We start from the raw sequence: 27,295 nt of genomic DNA, 5'->3' as shown, positions 1-27,295 counted from the left end.
TCTTGAACATTTTCTGTGCATGACTGCTTTTAAATTATCTGCACATGTTTGGCAGTGACTTTTGTGTCTGGAAATCGAAAGTTTTTACAAATAAAAGGGTAGAAAGGGTGACGACAACGACGTCCCAATTATTTATTCGTAAGATAAGTTGTTTATGTATCCAAAATGGTGGGCAGTGACTCAATTTCCGTGCTGGATGTACATAAAAACTAGTTTTAACTGCTAACTTAATTATTGATTTGCTGAAACCTGTGTATTTTATTGTAGTATTGATATTTTTCAATACTTAAAGAGCATTTGCAATGCTCACTGAAAGAGAGCAAAGTTATTACGGGGAGCTTTTCCAAACCTGTGATGTCGACGGGACTGGGAAATTTTCAGGAGGACAAGTTGCCGAGTTGTTTCGAGCTTCAGGATTGACGCAGGAAGTTCTCAGTCAGGTAATTAATTTGCTAAACACGTAAATCTATGCATTGACACATTATATTTCAATTTTCATAGCAAACCGCATTGTTATACGTGAGAGAATCCGTTGCCCTAATTTGAAGTGTACTAGAATTCGGATAGATGTCTAGTGCTAAAAAATTGTTATACCATATCTAGGTAGCTTAATGTCATGTTTTATTTGACTTGATGTCTGTCATCAAATTGCTTAACTTTAACTCAACATATTTTTAGTTGACTGTTCTATTATGAAATTAAAAGTGTTATTCAGAAATGAAAAATAATTATCATTATTTTAGCCCTTGTTATAGTTCTGGCTTCCAAAACTTTATAAGCCGCTTTTTAACATTTTTGTTTTTCATCAGATGCGGCATTAAAGTTTTGGATTAGACCTGTTACGAAACCTAACCAGAATAACATAAGTTGATTTATTCTTGTTTTTCACTTGCAAATACACTTGACCCGATCAATTCTTGTGCATTTTACGGTAAAACAATTATTTAAATATCGTTCTATACCAATTCAAGTAATAAAATATTAATACCGTCATTAAAATTGCCTATTTAACTGTAAAACATCAATTTTTGCCGACTACAATCGGCCATGACATTCAAGTGTCACGCGAGACTTCGTATGATGTCATTCGCGGGAACAGATTTGAATAGAGTTGTGTACTATATTTAGAACATTTTGTTGACATGATTTCGATATTTTTATTCAAGATAATGTTTTTATTTATTTTCATATTTTTTTTAGTATTTAAATATGATTTTATTGAATATGACAGTCAGTAAATAACCTTTTTCAACATCTTAAAAAAAAATAATCTATAAAAATATTGGAGGCACATGGGTTCCTAAAGGTCAATCTCGTAATCACGTGGTCAAACATTTTGGCAAGATGGCGGCCAAGTGCCGAAATTTTTACCTGTCGGAAACTATTAGGTAGTTTATGTTCCTAATAAGATTTTTATTTGTCCATCCTTGGCTTATCAACAGATTATATATTGTTTTATCAAGGTATGCTTCACTTTACTCCGTGGCATGTTCGATAAATAAATGCGAGCGTGTCAGATTCCTGGCACGATTATTGGTGGACTTTCCCTACGGGGTTATCTTCAGCGTTCACGTCATGTCATATATATAAACGGGTACGCTGAAGACCTTAAGCTACCCTTGTTATTATTATTGAATTTCATTTTCATGCAACAATACACCCATAAACACTCTTGATATGAACACCGTGAATAACCCAGGTATATCGAGTGAAAAAAAAAAAGAGGTGTTTCCCTTGTCTTCAAGTAAAGTCAATATCACTTATGCTAAAACAGTACTAATTAAACCGCTAGTTTGTTGTGTTTTAATGAATGTCTTATTTTAAAATTGATTACACCAATGGAAAGCTTTGGATCTTGGCTTCATCACAGATTATACTTCATCACCAAAGTTTTTAAATTAGCTGTTAAACCTACCATATGTCGTACCATTTTACATATGATTTATACAATGAGATACGCAACCTGTTAACTTTATTATACACTGATACACAAGAACTTGAAAGTTATTTAATGTTCCTTTTCATCTAGCAGATGATGTGATTCCTTTTTACACTTTTTAATATTAATCTATGTTATTCTGATACTTATTTCAGATAACTGAATTGTGTGGTGCAAAAAGACTGGGTCATTTTGGCAGGAGTCAGTTTTATATTGCACTGAAGCTTATAGCAGCCGTGCAGTGTGGTCTTCCAGTGGCAACTGAAAGCATCAGCTCAGGTAGGTTTTCTGTATTTGCATTATAGTACATGGTATGAAAAACTTTTCATTGAGTGGATGACATACATTTATTACCTATACTGAACAATTTTTGTTTGTTTTTTTTTTTTTTTTTTTTAACAATCTTAACATTTCTGTTCTGATGACATCTATTGCTACAGAGAGAGGGTACTATAGATGGACATGGTACCATTATTTAAGGTTTGACTTAGACTGGTTACAAGAAAACTTAACTTGAAAACTGAGATGTGCTTCTGTCTGCATTTTGAAGAGAAACTTATTGGACATAGATATCTTGGAAAGGAATTCAACTACTTGTGTCTGGATAAATACATATGAACACTAATAGGAGGAGTATCTGTCCATATAATGTTGTTGTAAGCAAATTATCAATTATACCCAACAAAATAAATCAGAATAATGTTCCTTACATTTCAGGAGTCGATATTCCACTTCCAAAGTTCCACAAAATTACACCAAATGAGCAAGGTAAGTAGTTTCAAAATTACCCTTTATTCTGTTGGATTATGTTTTTTGTGCCCTTAGAATTTGGAACTGCCTATAGTGACTTAGAGGGATTTTAGGTAATCAAAATTGAGATGCCAACCATGTAGAGCCTGGTCCGACTGTGGATGGATAACAATAAAGAAAAAGTTTAGTTATTGTCATTGCTAGAGCTCCAAAATTCTAAACTAAACTTGCTTTTTTACTTCAAAATTAGCAATTTTAACAATGATTTTTCCCAAAATCAGTAGGCTAAGGCTTCTTTCCAATTAAGTGAGAAAAACCACTGACAGTATTGTGAGAAAAATGCTTCAGCACCTCCTCTTTTAAGAAACTAAGCCAAAATTTATCCCAGCTTCACTCTTCAAGTTGAGGGTTCATTCTTTTTCCCATTAGCGATTTTAATAATTTGAATAAATTTTATTGATTTAGCAGCAGGATATCATTCAAATGATAACCCATACCCTGTTTTGAAAAAAAAATTGTACTTAATGAAAAAATAAAAAAATCATTTGAAAGAAATTTTCAACAAGGGTGCAACCTGATGTTCTTTGGTTTACTTTAATGTTTGTTCTTTTATTTTTCAGGCATACCACATCAACAGTCCCTGAATATAGCTGATCCCTCAGCAACTGGAGAGAGGTTTGTTATTTCATTTCTATTTTTAGCGCATTCCCTCAGCATTGCTAAATTTCAAGTTCTTTGTGTCGCTTATTACTTGTATATCTGTTGCAGGGTTTTCCATAGGAATTTGTGACTAAATTTCAGCAACTTGAATCAATCATGAATTGTTCATACTTTCCAGATGTAGGCTTCTATTTCAAAGAAAGTCGTCTTCAAGATAAATTGTAGAGCTTGTAAAAGAAAAAGTGCCTAAATACTTCAGAATATAATAGTACTGCTATATAATGGCAGACCAGGACTAAAACTTGCATCAAGGATGAAGAAAAACCTATTGGACGACCCTGCATGATGTTGTTATTAATTACCTTCTAGTTCCAATAAACAAACAAAAAAGTCTTATAGGGGAGTGATCCGACTAGCTTATAAATTGTTTTTTTCCTTATGACAGGTTATGCTAGAATTACAGAAATGTTAACAAAATACACCTTTAACCTTGTCTTATGCCATTATGTAAAATATGTAATCACCATGCCTGAAAAGTTGAGAACGAAACAGCATAAATGAATTTCAGACATGTGGAGTAAAACTGATTATAAACACTCTTATTGTATTTATGCATATATTATTTATAAATATGTACATTATAGGGTATCAACACAAGGTCAGTTACCTCCCCCTCCTACATCAGCAAAGAAATCCCACGGCCGTAATTTGTCTGGTCAGTTCCGGGGCTTGCACCCAGAGCAGGTTCCACTACAGATGCCACAACCAGCTCCTGCACAGGTATGGTATATATAAAGAAATGAAAGAAGGTTTGAACTTATGTTATGATTTTAAACAACAAATGTACATGTTAATTTTAATATACGCTCTTTACATTGGTCTTATGATTAAACTGCAAGGAGCTCTTCCCTGTAATTAAAATGTGCTTTTCTGTGTTTAAAATTTGCTTTTCTGTGATTAAGAGACTTGGTATACTTTGTATTATCTAGATGTATCAGAAGAAAATGTTCAGGATCATTCTTCTAAAACTTGATTATTGAACTTTATTTGAATAATTCTAAGTTTTTATAATCAATTAAGTAACAAAATGTTTTACAAGGTATATCAATAGTAATAAATACAAAATAAACAACCCCGTATTTTACAGGTTCCTGTCAAAGATGGACTTACAGAAACAAAGTCACCAACAATTGTTCAAGGTCCACCTTTATCAGCTCCTCCTCAGATTGCACAAGGTCCGCCTCCATTAGCATCTGCTCCACCCCAAATACCAACAGTTCCACAGTCTCCTCCCACTTCTCCACAAACTGCTCCCATTGGTCAAAACATCCCCACCTCCTCGGCACCAATAGTCAATAATTTCCAAGTTCAACAACACGCTAGTAATACACAAACAGTGAATCAGTCTACAAATGTTGCCAGTTCAAAGAAAACAGTTTCTCAAAAAGGGACCGAGGAGTGGGCACGGTTTGAGAGTGATGATGAAAAACATGGTAAGTCATTATCTTTATTCAATTTGTAACCTTGTAACAGGTCAAGAAATTTTTTTTAGCTCTTACAAATTTATATATATTCTGTTTTCGTTTCTCCAAAAGGTTAGTGTGTTTTATATCACATGATTATTAGTTATTCAACACACTAAGCCACCAATGCAATGTTGATGTCACTAATTTAGTGCAAGTATGTGTTATCATACAAACATTTTTTGAATTAAGGCAATTAAGATAAATGTGTTCTTGGTTATCTTATCAATCAGGTTTGCTAGGTCAAGGAAAGAAGGAAGGTTGGGACAACATGAAACTACCTGACTTTGAGACATCATCATATAGCTCGGACACAGAGAGTGTTGAGGATGTGTGGAGTATAAACGATGAACAGAGAGAGTATTACATTAAACAATTCCAGAATATTGAACCAGATGTCAATGGCCATATTTCCGGTCAGTATTTAATTTTAAGGGGGTCAAGATTACTCTCTTGCCAGTTACCTTGTATAAATGAAATTGATAAGCCATGGGACCAATATATAGCACATTCGGGTAGTCTGACAAGGCTCTATACTAATTTTGAGCTTAATTTTAGTATTTTGATATTGAAATCCCTTAAATTTTGAATGGACTGTTCCAGATTCAAAGCAGGGCAAATCCATTACACAAATTTAGCAGGTTAAGGGTTAATGGTTCACATTTTCCATTTCAAGGGGTCATTGAAAACAAACCTACATTTTGTGTTCTATATAAAGAGCTCAAAAATTTAGGTTTTTGTCCCTGAGGTCAAATTTTGCCCTGCCAGCTTGGTCAATTATGTTCCTTTTATTGTATATTCTGATTACAGCGTAGATAAAGATTTATTGTCAATAAGTGATTGTTGTTTTAAAGCTACAATGACATAACATTTTGATGGTTTGATATTCTTTTACCCGAATACTACTTGCATATCATTGAAATAATGAAAATGTAACTACATGTATATATTTTTAAACCAATTCATATGAGATATTACAGCTGGGAAGACCCTAATAATACAATGTACAGTCTTTGTATATATTCCATGTTTTGTCATTTTTCAGGTGCTGTAGCAAAAGATTTTTTTGAAAAATCCAAGTTACCAAACCAAGAATTATCCAAAATATGGTGAGACACTATTTTATATCAAATATTGATAATGAAGAAATAAAACATTTATTTCTATATGTTAAGTTTTATTTTCAGTGATTATTTTTATGCTCCCACAGGGGTAATAGATTTATATTTGTCTGTCCATAATGCTGTGAAATGTGGGGGTGTCCATGTTCTTTGGACTTATGTCTAGTTTTAACATAACATAGAATGTCAAATTGAGGCCTTCTTCATTTGTGTGAGTTATCAAATAATAAAATATGGAAAGTCAAAGGTCCCGTTCATGACTATAATAATGCATGGAGGGTCACCAGACACTTTCCTCCACCAGTAAGAGTTGGGAAGTCAGCACGTGACCTTTATAGTGTTGATATGACTTAAAACCCAACAACAACAAAAGTGTAACTTTAAGTAAAATAGCTATATTAGCTGCTTTTATTGAAATTTTTGAACTGAGTTAATTAGAGAAAGGTTCAGTTTCAGAGAAATGCATTTTGAAATGTACTTTAACTTGTATTTAAACCTTGCTTATTCCTTAACTTGTCGAAACGCAAAATGATTAGCTTTTGCCACCAGTATAGAGCCAGTCTAGTCTGCACCAGATCTAGAGGCTAGCCTGACTGTATACAGGTGGCCAGCGGCATGTCATTATATCGACTGTGTCAGTCAGAGAGTTAAGATTGTTTTATTATTATCTTGCAGGAATTTATCAGATCTGAACAAAGATGGTGCACTCTCGCTAGAGGAGTTTTGTATAGCAATGCATCTTGTGGTGCTGAGACGAAATGAAATAGAAATCCCAGACAGGCTACCCTTTTCTCTTATGCCATATAATGCTTTCACTAATGGTAAGGAACAGTTTACATACATGCCCAGTTGAGACCATTTGGTCAGGTTTAAATTCTTCATTCTTGAAAAAATCAAAAGCTTCATAAAATATAGAATACATCAGTTTGTAAGATCGCATATCAGCATTTCTTTCAACATTCTCATTAAAGCAATAATGAGAACTATTTTTTGTCAGAGCAAGAAGTTTTTGTAACAATTCTTCATCTTTTTTCCCTTTGGTTTTTAGCTTGATTGTGCAAGATCATTTCATATGTAAATGTGTATTAAATACTTTATTTGAAATGAACGATGTTACAGAAGACGCAGAGCCATTTGCTGCTGACCTGCCCGAGGGCAGCACGTTAAAGCGACAGAGTCCCATATCCCCGCCCGAGGCTCACCAGTGGGATCAAATGATGATTCAAGGATCACCGCAGATCTCGAGTAGCGAGGTATCGTCACCTAGTCAAACACCAGCTAACTTTGACTTCCAGAAACCAGAGTCTTCAGATGCTGTAAGTTTATGTTGTAGTAGGTCTGAATAAAATAAATCATTATAAAAAAATGTCTATTCTTAGAGTTAACAGGTAGAGTAAACTGTTAGTCTTTGTTAAGAAGAAATATATTTATTTCACAAATAAATACATATAAACAAAAAAGAAATGTTTGATTCCTTATATGGATCTAGAATATATCTGAAGATAGTTCTGGAAAATCAGGTTAATAAATACTGTTCTTATAGGTTTATTTTGCACATATATTATAATACAAATTAAATCATATATTTAATTAAAATAGAAGACATAGTCTTGTAAAGTTATTCTCCTTATTTGCTTGAAAGAAAGTTGTTATTCTCATGATAAGGTTTGCATTGCAGGTACAATAGGGAAAGTATAAACATTTGTGTATTGAAGTTCTCTGGTGCAGATGTTTCAAGTGTTAATGTTTAACTCAGTTATCTCCCTTGGCTTAGTAAATCCTTACTCTGCTAAAATTTGTAAATGGACTTGCCCATCTGATCACAGTTCGCTGTACGATCAAGCTCATATTTTGAAATTTTACCTAATGATTATAATGGTTTTGTCCAGATTGGTCCTGATGAAGATCATTGTTAAATGTATGATCAAAACTGATAAATAATTATAACCGATTAGTTGCTGAAGTTTGTTTCTCTGAGCGCTTCTCTGCCTTTTGTTTTGAATCCATTTAAGGTATATAGCATGGCAAAGGTTAAGATAACACAAAAGGAACTTTTTTAAAATGAATGTGAAATAAGAGTCATTAATTAAATGTAATATGAAACTGCAGTGAAGTCAGGGTAATGTTGTATCAATGTGTTATCTTGAGTTCTGATGAACAAAGTTTTCCCTTCATGATTTTTCTTGTTACAGGAAGCAAATATTGTGAGACCTAAGGCTCAGAGATTATCACCGGACATGTTGGAAGATATGCCGGAAGTTGTGAGACCAGAAAGGGGTAGGGCATTTTCAGGTAGACTACTAACCTGGGTGACGGAGCTTGAGCCCAGCTTTTCTAACTTGTTCTTAATAAGACCGGGCACCATATTCATCAATGATAAAAGTCTGTGAATTATTCTTCAGATACATGTATATAAAACCCACTTTCTGACCATTTCTTAATAAAACAGAAAGTCATATTTTCACCAAGGATTAAAATTTTGATACAGTCAACTATTGTTATCTCGACATCGCTTTTCTCGATATTTCGTTATCGCGATGAAATTTTGAAAGTCCCGATTTTCTTCCTTCTTTATCTATATTTGAAACATTTGTTTATCTCGATATTTTTATTTCGATATTTCAGTATCTCGATGTAAAATTTCTGCCCCAACAGTTATTTTCACACTATTATCCTTTGTTTATCTCGACTAATAATTTTCTTTCGTCTGTTCCTTCAGACGTGTGAAAAACACAAACTAGACAATAATTGCTCAATAGCCCGTGTCATAATGGTGATTATGTTTGTAACAAGTTAAGCTGTTTTAACAAAAAATAATCTATTTAGCGTGTTGATTGACATGTCTAAAATGAGTGAATTTTACGTTCTTTATAATTATTCGAATACTGCATCAATTGATTATGACTTTAAATGTAAATGAAAGAGTGAAAGTATAGAAACGCTATCGTTGCAATATTGTTTCACAACATCACCACCAAATCAATCAGCGGTCGATCTCGAGAAAGACCCGATAAATAACCCGGGAGGATATCCCGATCAACCACCCTGAAAACAATGTTTTCACTATATTGGTGTATTACTGAGTAAACCTCACTATGTGTTTTTATCACAGACACCCGTATTTCCGCTGGTAAACATCCGCTTATGTTACTTTGTTAAATATTGACTAGGCCTCATAGTTTTATTTGACATAAAGTATGTACATGTCTTTTGTAAAAATCAGTGTCTGCCTTATTCAAACCCTAATATGTTTATCTCGACATTTCGTTATCTCGATATTTTTGGACGGTCCCGATGACTTCGAGATAACCAGAGTCGACTGTATTTGTTCTCCAATTATTTTATATGTATATTACTATAGCACATATTGGTTATTTCTCTTTACTGTTTTAACAGGCATATTCCTATACTGTGTCAAATTATGAGTACAGGCATATATATTTCCTTTCTCAAAAAAAAACCAAAAAACTATATAAGATTTCATTGAAGGTGAAAGGCTTTTAAAAGAATTTGTTAATTTTGAAGTATAAGGATAAGACTTTTATGCATTGATGAATATATGCCAAAGACGAAAGTTGTCATTTTTATATCAAAGAGATTTCCACTGAGAAATTGGAGACAAAAATGTATACAATAGAATGTAGGAAATATTATTCCATGACCATTGCAGAAAAGAGGTTATATACCAGAGTTTACTGGAGTTTAAACTTTTATTGTTTTTATTTAGCATTACATATTCAAAGCATTTATATAGATAAATTGGTCAGAAAGTTTTTATTATTAGATTACTGGAAGCTCTTTGATATAATAGCAACATTCCTCTGACTTAGCCTAACAAAAATTGTTAATAATTATGAACAGAATATTACTGACAAAGAACAATCTCGACACCAAAATATATAAGATATTTTTTTTGTTACTTTTTTATTTACAAGTATTTTTTTAGTATTTTTTTCTCCATAATGAATGGATTGAAATGCTTGGAGAAGTTCAGAAGTTTAATAATTTCTTATAAAAAGTATATTCTGTTCATTAATAATGAATCAAGTTATGTAACAGTTTTATTTTCAGTGTATACCTACATAATATTACAGAATATTCCCATATTTAATGATTGATTTAATATCATTAACATCATATATATTCAAAGTTTACAACATAGAACATATTCCAGTGTACTTTATATTACTCTAGAAATGAAATCTTAATAAAAAATATTTAACTCAATCATTTATTGTTACTAGTAACTAGAATACTTTAATATTAGGAATATTTATTTTAGTCCATTTTAATGAGCACAATATTTCCATATGACTTGAATGCATAGTTTAACCCTGGGAAGTTTCTAAAGATAGAATAGCTGTTTAAGCGTGAATTATGAATGATAATGTAGCTGACCTCCTTGCCCATGCATTGGCATCTTTTTTCGTAAATGTTTTCCATGCATCTTCATGTTCATCAAAATATTTATCTTATTAACTTTATATGTATCTTTGGGACCATAAAGTTTACTGTCCATGTACCATAACTCTGGCATGGATTTTGACAGAATTATTGCACTTTGTGAACTTTGAAAAGTATGTATATGTAACTTCATTTGAAACATTATATCTCATCAGCCACTGAATGTTTTTATTGATATATATAATATTTTGAGATTACATTTGAAATCTTACTTTTTAAGGCCCATAACTCCAGCATGGATGTTTACAGAATTATACCTCTTTGTGAATAAAGATACATGTAACTTGTGGTTTAGGTTCAGTCTTCACAACTTCTAAATGTATCCACATGATACTTTACATGTGTTCTTAAGAATAATTATTGAAAGTCATTATCCAAGAGCCATAACTCTGCCATTGATAGTGAAAGAATTATAGCACTTTGTGAAATTTAAATTAAAAGAAAAATTATAATTATTTCATGGATTTTTAAATATTATCTTCCATTTGCCTACATAATTAGGCATGGAGAATAGTTAAACATAAAGAACTACATATAATTGCAGCTTTTGCTAATTTTTCTGATAGTTAGCCATCAATAATTAGCAATCAACTGTTAATGCTTTTTCCAGTCGCTTAATAAAAGTAATAATAATTCTTCTGAAAGTTTTAAATTTGAAGGCTAAAGTTTTTAACATGGGTATAAAATAATGCAAACCTGCATTCAATTTTAGTGAGTGGTTTGTTGTTCATGGTTTTACTTGGGTACCCATTTGTGTCATAAATATTTGAGGTGGAAAGTCATTTATTACTGATTATTCATCTTTTTGGCTGGTCCCTATTTCTATTTTCAAAAGCATGAAAATAATTTAGAAACATTAGATAATATGAAAATGTGCCAACTGCTAAAACATATTTTTTTTAAATTATTTAAGAATTTCAATTCAATTAACAATTCATTTTATTGGTGGACAAAGTTCTAAAATATAACATATACACTAGTATGCATGAGAATGTGTTGAAATACATTGTGTGTTAGTATTATAAGAAAATCTGCTAAAATGATCTAAAATATTAGAGAATGTTCTGAAATATTAGTGAATGTGCTAAACATTTTAGGAATGTTGTAAATATTAATGAATGTGCTAAAAAGCTGAGAAATGTTCTAAAATATTAGGGAATGTGCTTAAATGTTTGAGAATGTCTGAAAATATTAATGAATGTCCTAAAACGCTGAGAAATGTTCTAAAATATTAGTGAATGTGCTAAAATGTTTGAGAATGTCCTAAAATATTAGTGAATGTGCTAAAATGCTGAGAAATGTTCTAAAATATTAGTGAGTGTGCTAAAATGTTTGAGGAATGTTCTAAGATATTAGAGAATGTGTTAATTATTTAGAGAATGGTCTGAAATACATGTTAAAGAATGTATATAATTCTTAGATCATTTATTTACCAATGATTTTAATTTGAGAATGTTAATTGATAAAGTGAATGTGCATTTGATTTTGAATGACAATGTAATATACATTTATTTACTTGTACATGAATTAAATGCATGTGTTTAATTTTCTTGCCAGGTTTTTGCATTTTATTTTATGTTTTGTATTAATTAAACATGTAGCCATTCTGAGGTTTTAAGATAAGTCTGTTTTGCACCTGAGTGGTTTCAGAGTAACAGTGTTCTTGCATGCATGTTAGATGCTCCTTAACAATGGCTTTGATATACCTAAAATAGAGGCAAATTTTTAAGTTGTTGAAGAAGTGCGAGGGAATAGGTGAATTAAGATTGTCTGCTTATGAATTTACTTTCCAAGAGTATATCTAATCAACATTGTGTTCTTGTATTTGAAATAAAATGAAAAATTGCCTTAACTAACCATTACCAACTGTTCTCCAATCTTTTAAAATCAGCCTCTGATATCATGTACTGTATATTTTTGATTATAAGACGCATTTTTAAGACTCAAATTTCAATTACAGAGTGGGGAGTGCATCTTATAATAGACTACTATAGAAAAAGTGATTGAAAAATTTACAAATTTCAGTCGTTGAATAAATGTATGCAATGCTATTTGAAGCTTTCTGAAAATTGGCCTGACCCACTTTATTGTTATATGAAGCAATAAACTTAGAAGGATTTTATTTTGTAATAAAAGTGGATTTTACTGCTTAAATATAAATGATTAGAAAGAAGTTACTAAGAAATATATAAAGTATCAATACATTGTTAAGTAGAAGCTAATTTTTGTTGTTCTTTTTATTTATTTTCAACTTGAAATTTGGGAAATATTTGAAGCAATACAGGAAAGATTACAAGAATAGTCACTTTTGATGCTCAATTTTCATTTACCCTCCACCTACTGGTAGTAACTTATTCAACCCATGTGACCAGTGCTCACCAAGATCAGACGGCACATCTGTGATATCTGATCATAGTCTACACTGTTCCCTATTAAATCAGTATGTGTTTAAAAAATTTCACTAAAAATGATTTTGTCCAGATTGAAAAATGGACAGGTCCATTTATGATATTTAGGGTGGATAGGGTTAATTCTAAATTTATTCCTAACTTTGATTCAAATAGTTCCCATCTAAGCAAGTTTCTAGTTTTGATTTTGTTATGTTTTGTTGTTTTCATGTTATTTGCATGCTTTTATTGTTGTAATATACACCCTGCTCCACAGAGCCTTTAACCGGTGAAGGAATTGTTCCCGATGGCGAACATGTTCCCGTTACAAAACAACGATCAAACACCACCCATATAGCCGATCACAACCATGTCGATCCATCCGCAGCTTCTCTCCACGGCCGTCCACGACCTTTAGTTAAAAGAAATACAGGTATAGACTGTGTGACAACAAAATTTATATCAAGATATTTTGAAGTTTTTCAATATGAACTATGTTTACATATTAAAGCTTATAAAATTGCTCTAGACTCTAAGATTCCTAGCCCACTTTTAAAATAGATCAGATAGACTGAATACTCTAAAATATAATAAGCTATTTTGAGTCTTTGTAGATTTTGACAAATTAAAAGAAAATTCAAGAATTTTACCCGGCCCGTTTACCCATTAACCTGCTTAATTTATGTAATGAATTTGGAACAGTCCATTCAAAGTTTAAGGGATTTCAATATAAGATATAAAAATAAAGTTACCAGATAGCATGAATGTGCAGGCAGGCCTAGCTCTATAATTGCGGCAGAGGCTAATCTCTAAGCTGTTGATAGCTGAATTTTTATACAATGTATTTTGATATTGAAATCCTTTATCATGTGATGGACTGTTTCAAGTTTAAAGAATTGGCAAGTCCATTTTACAAATGTAGCAGATAAAGGGTTGAATTCAGGTAAAATCAAAGCTCAAGTTCTTAAAACCCTTATCAAACCCAAATTTACCCTTAAAATTTATAGAGTTGGACTGAATTGAATTCTAATATTAACTGACTATAGAATTAAAAGGAATTGACCCAAATGAATAGTTCAGTTCATTTTTAATTATACATTTCAGTTTCAAGCACAAAATAGTGACCACAACTTTTGACTTAAATGTTCAGAAATAAGTACTGAATCAAAATCAGTATGTCCCGGAATGACATTGTTTGCCTTTTTAGCATTGCATGTGCATTGTATTTTTACGTTTCCATAGTAACAGGGTTTAGCAGTGCATTTTGTTGTCTGCATGCTGCATTTTGATGTATAATATTTCTTGGCAGTGCATGAAATCACATTGTTTTTTTGCTGATTAGATATCTTAATAAATATTAATTATATTTTCATTTTTATAACTCGTACAAGAAATGTAGCCGAAGATTTTATTTTTGTGGTTAAGGAATTGGTGAATGTTATCTATAATGAAGAAAAAAAACCTACAACAATGACGGTTTTATTTCATATTTGGTATTTTTAAGTGACCCTTCTAATGTGAGATTTTTGGTAAATGTACTTTTCCTGCTTAGGACTTTTCTTCATAATTATATAGGATATAATATACTGTATTTGAATAATCAAAATGTTTTAATTTTTAACTTTGTCAAATGGGCGTTGTTGCTTTACACTTTTGCCAATGCCTTTCTTTTGTATTCACATGAAATGGTTTGTTTATAAATATTAACAGGAGTAATCAGATGTTGCAGACAAGTTCTGAAAAAAGGTTTGGGCAGGATTTTGGGGGTAGGTGTGGGGGTGGGGCAAGATTAAGGGTGGTTGTTTATCAGCAGGGTTGGAGTTTATTTTCACATCTTATTGGCATATCATTCATGTTGCCTTTTAGTATTTTTCAATAATGTTACTTGCTTTTGATATTAGCTTTTAGAATAGAAGAGTTAAAGAATAGGCTTATAACAAGATTATGGCTAACATGTAGAAAAATTGTTTAGATACAAAGGTCACAATGTCAGTTTTAAAGTTCTGTATAGAAGCCAAATATCATCAATCAGACAAAGTTACCAAAGTTGTCTCAATGGCTTAATGATAAAAGTCAAACCTTTGTTTCATACCATACAGGTTAATGATGATATGGTATCTGTGGCCGAGTGGTTAAATTTGTTGACTGTAAACCACGTGCCCCTCACTGCTGTGGGTTCGAATTCCAACAGGGGCTTTGGATTCTTTCATGTGTGGAAGTTATCAAGCTAGCTTACAAAAAGTCAGTGATTCTACTCAGATGCCCGTTTGTGCCTGAAATAATGCATGGAAGGGCACCTGAGGTCTTCTTTTACCAGTAAAGTTGGAAAGTCGCCATATGACCTATACTGTGTTGGTTTGATATCCCCTCCCCCACCCCCCCCCTTTAAAAAAAAAAAAGAAAGAGAAAAGATTACTGATGTGAATTAAAATCCTTTTAGAAATGTTTTTAGGGGTTTACCCATTCCTGTTCAAAGTGAGTGTTGCAATTAAGTGAAAACATAAAAGTTTGACCTTGAATTGTCGGTGTGCCCATTTTTCTTTATAGGTACATTTACTTGGAAATAGGAATTTACTAAATGTGTTCTAAATGATTTTGATGACCAAATATTTATCCTGACTGACAGAGATTGGCTGGTACCCTGCTTTGTGTGACACTGAATGATTTAATTATTGTTGTAATGCAGTTCCAGGTGCTATGCCGGGTCACATCCTGCCACCGGCACCCATTTCTAGTCAACTTGTGTTAGATCCTGCCCAAGGTGGTGAACCTGGCCAGGAACCTCCTGCCCCACCACCGAGACCTGGTGGACCACACAACCGTAGTATGTCTGTAGATTATAAAGGTAAAATTATTCTGTATTTCTATGTAATCTTACTTATTTTGCATTTGAAAAGTAAAAATTAAAATAATGTAATAATATACCGGCACAATCTTGCCGACTGATCATGGTTGGCACTGTTTGCTATTCAGTCAATGCATATTTTAAAATTTTCCCTGAAATGATGAATTGTTTTTTTTTGTTTTTTGTTTTTTTTTCAAATTGAAAGATGTAAGATATATGCAATATTTAGGAGGGTAAAAGTTAATATGAATGGAGCATACATGTATGTCTCAATCTTAAAACTTAAAAATAGTTCCTGGCAAAGTTTCAAGCTTTAACATGTCTTTTTAAAGCCAATAAATAAACTGTGTATAGTGTGAGTCCTGGCTCAGATAGTGAAATGACAGCACAAGAAGACATAGAGCCAGAACCACTCCATAGATTTTTGCTGTTAAGGCATGGTCAGTACATTAAAAGATCATAATGTCTCAATCTAAAGACTAAAAAAACAAATATTCTTTAGATATTGATGGTGTAAATGTTGATTTTTTTTTTCAAGCACCACCAGCTGTTCCTCCAAGAATAACACCAAAAGAAGTAAGTTTTTTAAATCTATTATATGATTAAATGGAAACTAATAATTACCATTATAATCAAGATATACACATTGTTAAATAGTCAAAAGTCTTTGGTACATCTAAAGCGGTATTACCAATGCTGCTTATCTTTACTATATCTCATGGCAACAAACTACACTTCTTCTGTGTAAATATGACATCATTCTGTAAGTCTATAAACTAAATTTTATTTTTATGTTGTAAATTTTCTCATTTAAGTCCTTTATTTATGGAATGGCTAACATAAAGCAAAATTAGAAAATATCTATTTGACAGTAGCATCTTTAAGCATTTACCTGCTGGAACTGAATTAAAAGCCGTTGCTAGAATAATAAAGGCCAGACTACACTTCAATGCAGTCTGACCAGGCTTTATACTGTTGCTTGACTTTAATATTCATCTTGATGTTCGTAAAATTGATATTGTAAATTTCCAAAATGGAAGCTGGACAAGTCCATCAAAGAAATTGAGCAAGACGAGGTTAAATGTTTAATACACATGTTTTATGATTACTCAGTGAAACATTTTTGATCCTGAGTATTTGCATTGGGAGCATGAGAAAAATTACTGTTCAGTAAAAATTAGAATATTTGCATATATAGATGATGTTTTTATTTTGTTACAGCCTCCTGGAAATAAAAAGCTATCACAGTTAAAGCATTTTGAGCCTATACAGTCCCAAGAAGTGTTAAACATCATTCCCGGTTCTGACGCAACCACTACAATAAATTCAATAGATACAGATAAACATAGACGTTCACAGTCACTTGATTATAGACAGGTATGTTGATTTAGTTAATGAGCTTATTAGATTGTTAACTTGAAATCAGCCACTTGTGGCACAGGGGTGCCTTAAATGGTTGAGGCATCAGAATTGCAGCCACTGTTCATCCCTATGTGATGGTAAGAAGCGACTTTATAGGTTTGAATTTATGAATCTGTGCATCTCTTAGTTACAGCAGGTGAGGTGGTTTAAGTGGTAAGCTATTGTTATCTTTCCTGTTTCGATGGTATATGACCTGAGTTGTGTTTGTGCACCATAAAAAGCAAACAAAACAGAAAAAGACTTTAAATCAAGTTTTAAGGGTGCCAATGGCCAAGCAATTGAGGCTGTTAACTTCAAATAATTTGCCTCTCTCCACTGTGCAGTTGAATGCAGTGGAGCATTGGATCTACACCAGATATGAGGATAGCCTCTCTCTATACGGGTGAAATAAGCAATTCATTAATATCAATGGGTTAATTAAACTAGAATGTAGAAACTCACATTTTAAAAAAAAAAAAAAATCATTTTCTGAAATATTTTGTACTTGAAGGAGAAATATTGTGTGAACATAAAAGTGAATTAACAAAAATACCTTTATAGCAATGCCTTGAGAGTAATATATATGGTAATAAAGCAAAAGACAAAAGTCGAAGTCTTCAAGTGGTTCATGAATCATTTAATATTCTGCTTGTCTAAAACTGGTGTTTTATTCTGTTCTAGGTGGGTGTAGGTCAAGAAAGATCTGAGGCTGAACCTAAGGTAAGATAGTTATTATATGACCAATTAAGCCGTGCCATGACAAAACCAACATATTGCATTTGCGACCAGCATGGATCCAGAACAGCCTGCGCATCTGTGCAGTCTGATCAGGATCCATGCTGTTCGCTTACAAACCCTATAACAAGTAGATAGACTCTGTTGCTGAGTGGAATCTTTCATGTGAGGAAGCTATCCAACTATCTTAAGAAACATCAGTTGTTCTACTCTGGTGCCATTTCGTACCTTAAATAATGCATAGAGGCACACCTGAGGTTTTCTGAAACAGTTTAGCTGGAAAATGGCCATATGACCTTTACCATGATGGTGCGATGTTAAACGCGACCGGAAAAAAAATGTCATATGTTGTAAAATTAATTAAACATTTTAAATTTAAGTGATGTACATAAAGAACTTGCAAATTACCAGTAATCATCTTGGATACAATACAGGTTTTTTGATTAAAGTGGCAGAGCATTATGAATTTATTTATTTTCCTCTAACCCAACTTAAAGAATAAGAGTTACAGTTGTAATAAGATGGTTTTATATGTTGTAGACTGCTGTAGCCTGGGATCTTCTTGGTGAAGATTTTGTTGATGGATCTGCTGAAAGGCAGGCTGAATTTGCCCTTGCTGCACAAAGGTATTGTATACTACTCAGAATTTAAAAACGCGCATAGTGTGTCATATATGTGTAAGAAGAAGAATAGTAAAGCAATTTTATATATCTTTAGGGTATTTTGTGCCAGGCAATTGTCTTCATGCATTTTATTGCTAAGGTGTCTATTTCTATTCTTTGTATTAATAAGACACAATAAAATATTCATCAAAATCATCATTTTTTTAGGGCACTTCTATAATTTTCATAGTTTTGGTAGATAAGTCAATCAACAAATTTAAGATCCAATGAAATACTATTTCATCTCCTGTAAGATCGTTTTGCATTGCATTATTTACAATTTTACATTTTTTGCAAAAACAGACGATCATTGAGTTTGAGAAACAAGAAAATTTCGAGGGTTCAAAGGTAAAAGGTTATAACTGCCACTTTTGCCGAAATTGACTTTTTATGTTTTTTATAATGTACTTATTGTCCTTTATGTCTGACGAAAATATTATATAAATATTCAATCCTTATAAGGGCAAAAAATTAAAAAGTATTTTGTAATAACTTCTTTTCTACAAATTATTTAGGGGTAAAAGGTTCTAAGTGTACTTATTACCTGTTGTTTACTTGTTGTTCCACATGTTGTGAAGAATCTGTAGTGGAAAAAGGTTATAACTGATTTTATCACCTTTTTCCCCTGACAGAATGCTGCAATCATACAGTTCACAGGCACTATCTGTTATCTCTTTTCCCACGAAATTTATCTTTTAGAATTAAATGCAGCGAGAATATAACCGAATATGAAAGACAGAAAATATTCAGTACATACTGGTCAATGGGTGATTACATAAGTCAGAGGCAATTCATTTGTTTCCATGTTGCCAATAAAGAACCAGAGAATGTATCTAAACAGAGAACAAAACAAAGAACTATTTCGAATTCGTTTTTCACACAGGTAGAAAAGAGGGCGTGAGGGATGTTGCGCTTATTCATTATCTCTCATGTACAGACTCAATCAAACCGAGTCTGCAATTTTTATGTAATTTTTTTGTGATTAATGCTTCCGAGGGATCACTTTGTTTCCAGAATTTTTTACTAAAAACTATCGATGTCGGTTCCAAAACAGTTGCAAACGCAGTTAAGCACAAAGTGGCAGGGTTATATGTTGGAAATGACAAGAGAGGGAAAGCTGTGCCTGAAAATAAAACCACGGAATGTCACAGATCATTTGTAAAGAAACACAACGAAAGCTTTCCGACTGCTGAATCACACTACACACGAAGACCCCAACAGGAAGTATCTAACGCAAGATTTAAATATAAAACGAATATACTCACTGTATGTAGAAAAATGCAAAGGACAAAATAGAAAGTGTGTTTCAGAGGCTGTGTACAGAATCATTTTTAGTACAGAATATAACTTTTTTCTTCCGTCCTAAGAAAGATCAATGTCCACTCTGCAATCTGTATGACACTTTGAGAATAGAAGATAGACTAGATGAGGCAACAAAAGCAAAATATCAAGTACACCAAGTGACCAAAAAGAAAAAAAACAGTGCTAGAGTGGAAAAATCAGCTGATAAAAAACGCACAAAGAAAGATCCAAAGTTTTCTGTGTCAGCATTTGATATCCAGGCTATTTTGAAAACACCACTCAGTTTAATTGGTGATCTTCGTTACAAAAGAAAACTGTGTTGTTGCAATTTGTCATTCTATGAACTGGGAAATGGTAACGGGACTTGTTATCTGTTGGATGAGACACATGGGGAAACCAGGCTCGTGCAAAGTAGGAACTTTTGTGTACTTGTATGTAACCTCTGTTGCAAGTAAGACATCTGGTATTGAAGAAGTGACATTATATAGTAATGCATGTGGAGGACAGAATTGCAATCAGTTTGTTGCAAGTTGCTTAGTTCACTGTGTCCAAGATATACCTCACATCAATGGTAAAACCACACATTTCTTGAAATTGGCCATTCATTAATGGAATGCAAATTCCATACATGCATCTATCAAGCATGCAAAAAGCCTTACAATAGTTCATGTTCCATCGCAGTGGGAAACAGTTATATCATACCAACGCCGGAAGCAACCATATATTGTCGTTCTAATAAAATACAATGACATACTAGATTACAAGTTGTACAAAGAACAAAACTTTGGCTCAATGAAAATCGATGTTGATGGTGAACGTGTTAATTGGCTGAATATATATAAAATACATGGTTGATTTAGGGATGGATAAGGCTTATCCGGTGAGCTAGAAAGTGTATCTTCTCCAGCCCGACATCAACCATGTATTTGTTTTATCCTGCTTTTAATAATGTTTTTAGAATAATTAAATGGTTTCATTCTTCTTTTTCCCCGATAAAATAACATCTATATGTAGTTTTGTTTGGCTGCTAAACATGTGACGTTATCAAATGACGTAATGACTGGAGATAGATAAAGACAAAAATACAGTATTGTTGTGAGCTATGGTTTTGTGGTTAGTGAGTTCAAGGCAGTTAGGTTAATGCAGAAGAAGAACAGAAGCAAAGAAAAGTCTCTTAAGGCTCCACGAAAGGCTTATACAGAGAAGCTTCCAATATCTGCTGCAAAAGCTGATTTGATGTCACTTGTTGCCTCTGGAACAATTCCGAAGGAGTGCGAATCATACTATGAGTCATTGCCATGCAGCAAATCTATAAAAGACAAACTTTCAGTGCCTTCTGTTAGTGAGAGTGAAGAAGATGAGTGGAGGTCATAGAATAATTAATGACAAACATTCACATTTTGTGACATGAAACAGTAGTCTTTATTTACTTAACTATGATATGGGTCACTAATATCCTTAATTGCTGATGTCTGGGGTCTGTTTGACTTCAGTTCGATTATATACCAGAGAACATTCAAAATAAATGAAATTTGTAAACTTAGATTTTAGTGCGTATTTTCGTAAACTTTTTAGTTATTAATTTATTTCTGTAGAATCTAAATATTGAGCAGGTACATATTTCATATTTCTATGAATGAAAAGTGTTAATTTTGTGTACGAGTATTAATGTGCATTGTGTTAATTACATTACGTAAGGTTCTTCAAAGTAAGGACATAATTGATAAATTTGCAACAGTAACAATTACTGCAACATCTAAATTTTTCAGAGGAACAAGGCTATAACTGCACTTATAACCTTTTACCACAGTTTATCTCTAACTTTTATTGCTAAACCTTCAGAAGTTAAAGGTCGTAAGTGCAGTTATTACCTTTTACCGCTCAAACTTGTAGTCATGACAGGATCTAAGTACATTTATTACCTTTTACTTCTGTAAAATGATATTATTTTGATCTTAGAACTTTAAAACAAGCTATAATTACAGTGTTTTATCAGCACCAAGCAATGTAAACTAAACAAAATATGATCTAATGTAGTCAACAAATATGGGAGAATCAAAATTGTTATAACAATATTACGGAAAATAAAGTTGTATTAAAAAAATTTGTTTTTTGCGTTTTTCTCGAAATCTTGAAAATGGCAGTTATTACCTTTTACCTTTGAACCCTCGATTTGTCCTTTTTGACAAGGCCATGAAATTCTATGGACATGAAATTAAATGAACTTACAGTAGTTAATCTTATTAAAATATCAATTTTATTTAACCACAGTAAAAATCTTCCTTTTTTCATGACAGGCAAGCTAGCCGAGATAAAAAAGAATTACAGATGGCAATACGTACCCATAAGGAACGAAATTCAACGTTGTCGAGATTAAATTCGGAACTCAACCAAGAATTACAAGAAGTGATGGAGCAAAGAATAGCGTTAGAAATTCAGTTGGAACATTTAAGACCATTTTCCAGCTAACATATAGTGTGTCGCAGTATTTTGTGTGAAGACTAAGCAGAGATGCATGGTTTTTCTTCTCGTATAGTTTTATTCCAAAATAATAATTACTCGTATATTTTCTTCCGAATTTTTAGACTATTATTGATATAGTTTGTATTTTTTTTAAATTTTTTTTTTGGTAGTAGATGTTACAAAAAGTCAAAATTTACACTGTTATACATGTACTACATGTATGTTGATAACAATAATAGTTTTAATTTTTGTTCAGTGCTTAAGATGTCTAGTGAAATTATGTAAAAGCTTAGAAAACAAAGCATTTTTGTGACACTGATCAAGAGTTCTAAATCATAGGCATCTAACTGCTTGCATCTCTCTATTTATAGTTACTATACAATGGGTCGATTGCAATATATCTTATCATTTATTTACAGTTTACTCAGAAAGACTGTGTGTTGATAAATGTTCAAAGTTATGTTGATAATGAAGTCATTTATTGAGTGTAATTTGGTGTTTTAAAATAACTGTTAAAATGTACAAGGTTGCATTTTCATTATTTGTTCATGTTTGTGTATGTATTGGTTTGCAAAGTAGGGCAAGAGACTCCATGTTATCATCAAATATTTGTGCAATCTGAAATATCATATTATTTTACATTTCATTACTGTAGAAATTCAAAATATCTGAGTAAAGTTTTTCGAGAAAAAAAATCATAGCCACCCGTCCTGCAGCTCCAAAATCCTTTTAGCACACTTTATTTTTCTACTCATCCTGTTGCAAATCCTCTAAAATTATTTTTGAAAATACGAGCTGACGCATGGAATTTACATTCCCTGGTTTGAATCATATTTTTACATGTTCCTGGAAGTTTATGTAGTTGGTAGTTTGCCTTAATATTCTGCTTTTATTTCTTCATTTCTTCCATCTTCATGGAAGCAACATCTTGAGTATTCCACAGCATTACCATTATTCTTGAGTGGAGGGGTGTTTTGAAAATTTATTTCATTCCATGGTAATGGGAAAATCCAACATTGTTTTAGAATGGCCTAATGAACTTGCATCGAGTAGAATTTAAATGTCTGATTGTTTATTTTAAGTGCGAGCTGCTTACTGTATTATATACTTGTGTTAAATGAGTCAGTGTTCGATGGTTATATTCCGGTGGCATGATAGAAAGTCTCCTGTGCTGAAATTTGATTAAACCTAAATCTGAAAATGATTTTGAGTCCATTTAAGGTATTTACTGGTTAGTTAACCAGCAAAGCCAGTAGTTATCCAGGAAAGCCAGTTAGGTGGACCGACTGCAGGGATATTGTTACCTTAGTGCAGTAACTGGTTAAAAAATCCTTATATAACTAAATAGAAGTTAACCAGTAACTACACCAAAGTGACAATATGACCATAAATGTGTCAAAATGTCTCTAAAATGAACCAGACAAACAAATCAAACATTTATAAATAATGGATTTGCAACCTTCTTTAGTGATAATGTTTGTGGCTTATAGTGGAATACATTTATCATGTTTTGTCAACCATTGTGTAAAATCTTCGGACATTGTGTAAACCTATCAAATAACAGGATATTGTAAATGGAACTAAAATATATATAAAGAAGCGTTTGATATTCAAAGTGCTGATTTTATAAGAAATTTTGGCATAAATTGGTATTGTTGCGTACATGTATTTTAATTACACCCTAATATAGGAGTTTGACCAATGTTGTGATAGTCCTCTTTCTTTTTTTTAAGAGAGATATAGAGGTCTTTGTGTAAACATTTTATGTATTTTAGACAAAAACAATGCTTTATAGCAACCTTGTCAAAAAACTTTTCCCCCCACCCTTAAAAGTTCGTTATGCTATATCTGTGTTCAGTTGAACCATAGGTTATTGGATAAGTTTTGTACAGAAGTCTGTAAACCCTCCATTTATTTCCCATATCAAAAATAATGTAATGGTTATATCCCTTGCTTTTCTGCTTGTAAATGGTGTAAACTGAGGAAATGCCATCTAGGTGTTTGATATTTTTTTGTTATTATGTACCTAGGACAAATAATATCAGATTTTGTCATTTTGTGTTCTGATACCTAAGAAGATTGCATTGGTATACCATTCTATTTTTAACCCTTAGTCTTCTGGCTGGCAACTGATTTTAATCTTGTGACCAGTGCAGCTGAATGTCAGTGATTCTACTCAGGTGCCTGTTTGTGCCTGAAATAATGCATGGAAGGGCACCTGAGGTTTTTCTCCACCAGTAAATCTGGAACATCGCCAAATGATCTATACTGTGTTAATGTGACGTAAACGTAAAATCCAATCAAACAAATAAACAAAATTATCATATTTACACTGTTCGCCATTCAGACAGTAGTCATTTTGAACATTCTTCCCTAAAAGTGGTAAATGGTTTAGACCGGATTGAGAGATGGACAAGTCCATTTAAAATATTAAGTGTGGCAGGTGTTAATTTTTGATATTAATTATATTACTTTAGGCAATCTTTGTGTGATTATACTATCAAACCCCTGTTAGATGTACCTTAGGTGCATCCGTCATAGACATATTTTACACAGTAATGGAATGAACAATGTATAACCAGTTTTTCATTTTTTTGCACACCTGAAATTTTCAGTCTTAAGTTATGTATGTTAGAGAACTAAGGAGGTTTTTGAATTTACAATATAGCTAAACATACAATGTTTGCAGAAGAAATTAGATATATCTGACTAAAATTCAGAGCTTATGTTTAAAGAATTACATTATTAAAGCGCTGATTTTAATCAGATTAAAATTATTTATGAAATTATTTTTCAATACAGATTTTGCTCGAAGGCTGGTTAGTACTACAGAAAAACAGTTTCTTCCCTTGAATCATAAATGTGTTGTGTGTTGTTTTTTTTCTTGAAAACAAAACTGTATTGTTTAAAAATATCTGTGACTCTCGCAATAGTAAATCTTTTATGTTTTAAGAGCAAGGGAGATTTTACTAATGCACACAAGTCCTTTTGTTTTAAGAAAGGCGAAGTAAGGCTGAAAAAACATTCCCAAATAAACATGTTTAAATGGGTGTTATACTGAACTCAGTAAATGTGTGTTTTTTTCAAGTTAATCCCCTGGTACAAAAAAATACTTACTGTTACAGCATCTTGATGGACTACTGTTTCCAATAGTCAATCTGTTGCGCTTATTTTTCAAAGTTATGACATTGAAAGTTTGTTTGTCATCCTTTATTAACATAGTCTTAATTCTGGATTAAGTCTATTGGATGAAGTTATGTAACTGTCAAAGATAAAATAGAATTGATTCTTGTTTTTCTTCATTTTACTATTCTATTTATGATTCTTAATTGATTTTTAAAACCTGGATCTTTTTGAATGTTGTTATGTGTGCTAATGATTTGTCTATGTCTGGCTAAACTTTCTAAAAGTAATTTAATGCTACCTTATTTAAGCATTTTTATAATCAACATCCCTCATTGTAGCAATGGATAGGCCCATTGTCAAAGGAGGATTAATCCATTATACATTAGAAAGGGTAACGAGAACTTTGCATCTAAGAATCTATTTCTTGTAAACTTAACTTGTGGTTGAATCTCAATACTATATTAATCAGAAAATTTTTATTTGATTTTTCTCTGGTGATATATTGTGTAAGCTAAATTGCATGGACTTTGCTTATTACTTTTACTCTTTTAGGCCTTGCTATGAAAATGGTAGTTCTAAATATTGTGAAAATTGTAGAAATATTATGAAAATTATAAAAAAATATTACAAGAACAGTACATACATTTACTTAACAGATGACATAGTTTTAGGTGGATGAATACCATTTTCTGTATTATGTAATATATGTATTGTGGTATCTTGTTCATGTTCTAGGTCAAACAGAGTTGCAATAAATCCATACCAATGTTCCTTTTTTTAAGTATACATTGTGTATCTTAAACTTTTCTCGTGAGGTGCTGAATGGATAAAGAAAGAAAAGAAAATCAGCAAGAAACAAAAGAAATAAATGTTGGGGAAAAATACCCAACAAATTTATTTTAGAATTATAAGGAATTAAAAGTCTTGCTTTTGCATGAAAGAAATTGGTTTCTTAGTTACCGGTGTAAGATCTAGTCTAAAAAATAGAAAGTAATATGATAAAAACCTTGGTAAGCAAATACATAGCTATACTGTTTTCTTTAAAAATATAATATTGAAATTCTTTAAATTATCATTAAACTGTTCCATATTCAGAACAGGTCAAGTTCATGAAGGGCATTAAGTTGGGGTCAAAGGTTAATGATTTAAGTGTGTGACCTTGATGGGGGTAAAGGTCATACGTAAACTCTTAGCCTGGTGGCAATTGAAATAATCCAGGCAGCCAGTGCAGACCATGATCATAGTCATCTGATAATTGGTCTACGCTTTTCACTCTTTAGTCAGTACTTATGTTGAAAATTTCCCTAAACATTATAAATGGTTTTAGGAAAGATGGACAAGTCCATTCAATATATTTAGGATGGTAACGGTTAAACTTACTATATATCAGTACATATATACAGTATACATGTGTATGTGTAAGTTAATGTATGAAATGTACATGTATATTGGGGTATATAATAAAACATTGACTAGTATATAATTGTTAATAAAGTATTCAAAGGAACAGATATGTAATAAAAAAACATTGGTGCATTTAATAAGAGAGGAAAATGTTTTATTACGTGTTATTATATAAACTATAATAATAATTATAATGTAAGAAGTTGTATTACCATTGAATTGTTTTATATGCATATCTGTTATATTATTGTTTAAAATTATGACTGTATTAAAGCGTATGAATACTGAAGCAAAGTGTTGGTTTTTGATAAACTTGTGAGGCTAATTAAGGATAGGAAAAGGCACGTAGGAGAATATTGAGTCTTCCTCTATAGCTACCTGGTGACTAGCAAGAAATATCTTTGTATAATTCAAATTGCCAACAAAGAAGTAAACTGCACGATAAACAGGTTTGTTGCATTGCAGATGATCATATAAGCAGTGACCTAAAAATATGTATGATTCAAGTATCAA

The 27,295-nt window shown here is 32.2% G+C and overlaps 1 protein-coding gene across 4 annotated transcripts; it reads left to right on the top strand.

The window, feature by feature from the left end:
* Window positions 1-145: 145 nt before the first annotated feature.
* Window positions 146-27,076, top strand: LOC132744636 (ralBP1-associated Eps domain-containing protein 1-like). Of its 4 annotated transcripts, none has more exons than XM_060733390.1 (18): window positions 146-440; window positions 2,095-2,218; window positions 2,657-2,707; window positions 3,310-3,364; window positions 3,994-4,129; window positions 4,497-4,842; window positions 5,106-5,288; window positions 5,918-5,981; window positions 6,669-6,814; window positions 7,113-7,309; window positions 8,186-8,270; window positions 13,122-13,277; window positions 15,531-15,689; window positions 16,228-16,265; window positions 16,911-17,066; window positions 17,772-17,810; window positions 18,366-18,451; window positions 22,087-27,076. In XM_060733390.1, exons 1-18 carry the CDS (start codon window positions 303-305, stop codon window positions 22,256-22,258), a joined length of 2,331 nt encoding a protein of 776 aa, XP_060589373.1. In that variant the 5' UTR covers window positions 146-302; the 3' UTR covers window positions 22,259-27,076. The 4 variants fall into 4 exon arrangements, with proteins under 4 accessions (XP_060589373.1, XP_060589372.1, XP_060589375.1 ...); XM_060733389.1 differs by having other exon boundaries at window positions 8,186-8,285; XM_060733392.1 differs by lacking the exon at window positions 13,122-13,277.
* The last annotated feature ends 219 nt before the right edge of the window (window positions 27,077-27,295 follow it).

Source organism: Ruditapes philippinarum, unplaced genomic scaffold (assembly GCF_026571515.1).
Source record: "Ruditapes philippinarum isolate M1 unplaced genomic scaffold, ASM2657151v2 ctg643_1_1_1_1, whole genome shotgun sequence".
NCBI classification, from domain to species: Eukaryota; Metazoa; Mollusca; class Bivalvia; order Venerida; family Veneridae; genus Ruditapes; species Ruditapes philippinarum.
Note: the sequence above shows the minus strand (reverse complement) of the source record. Positions and strands in the feature narration are given on the sequence as shown.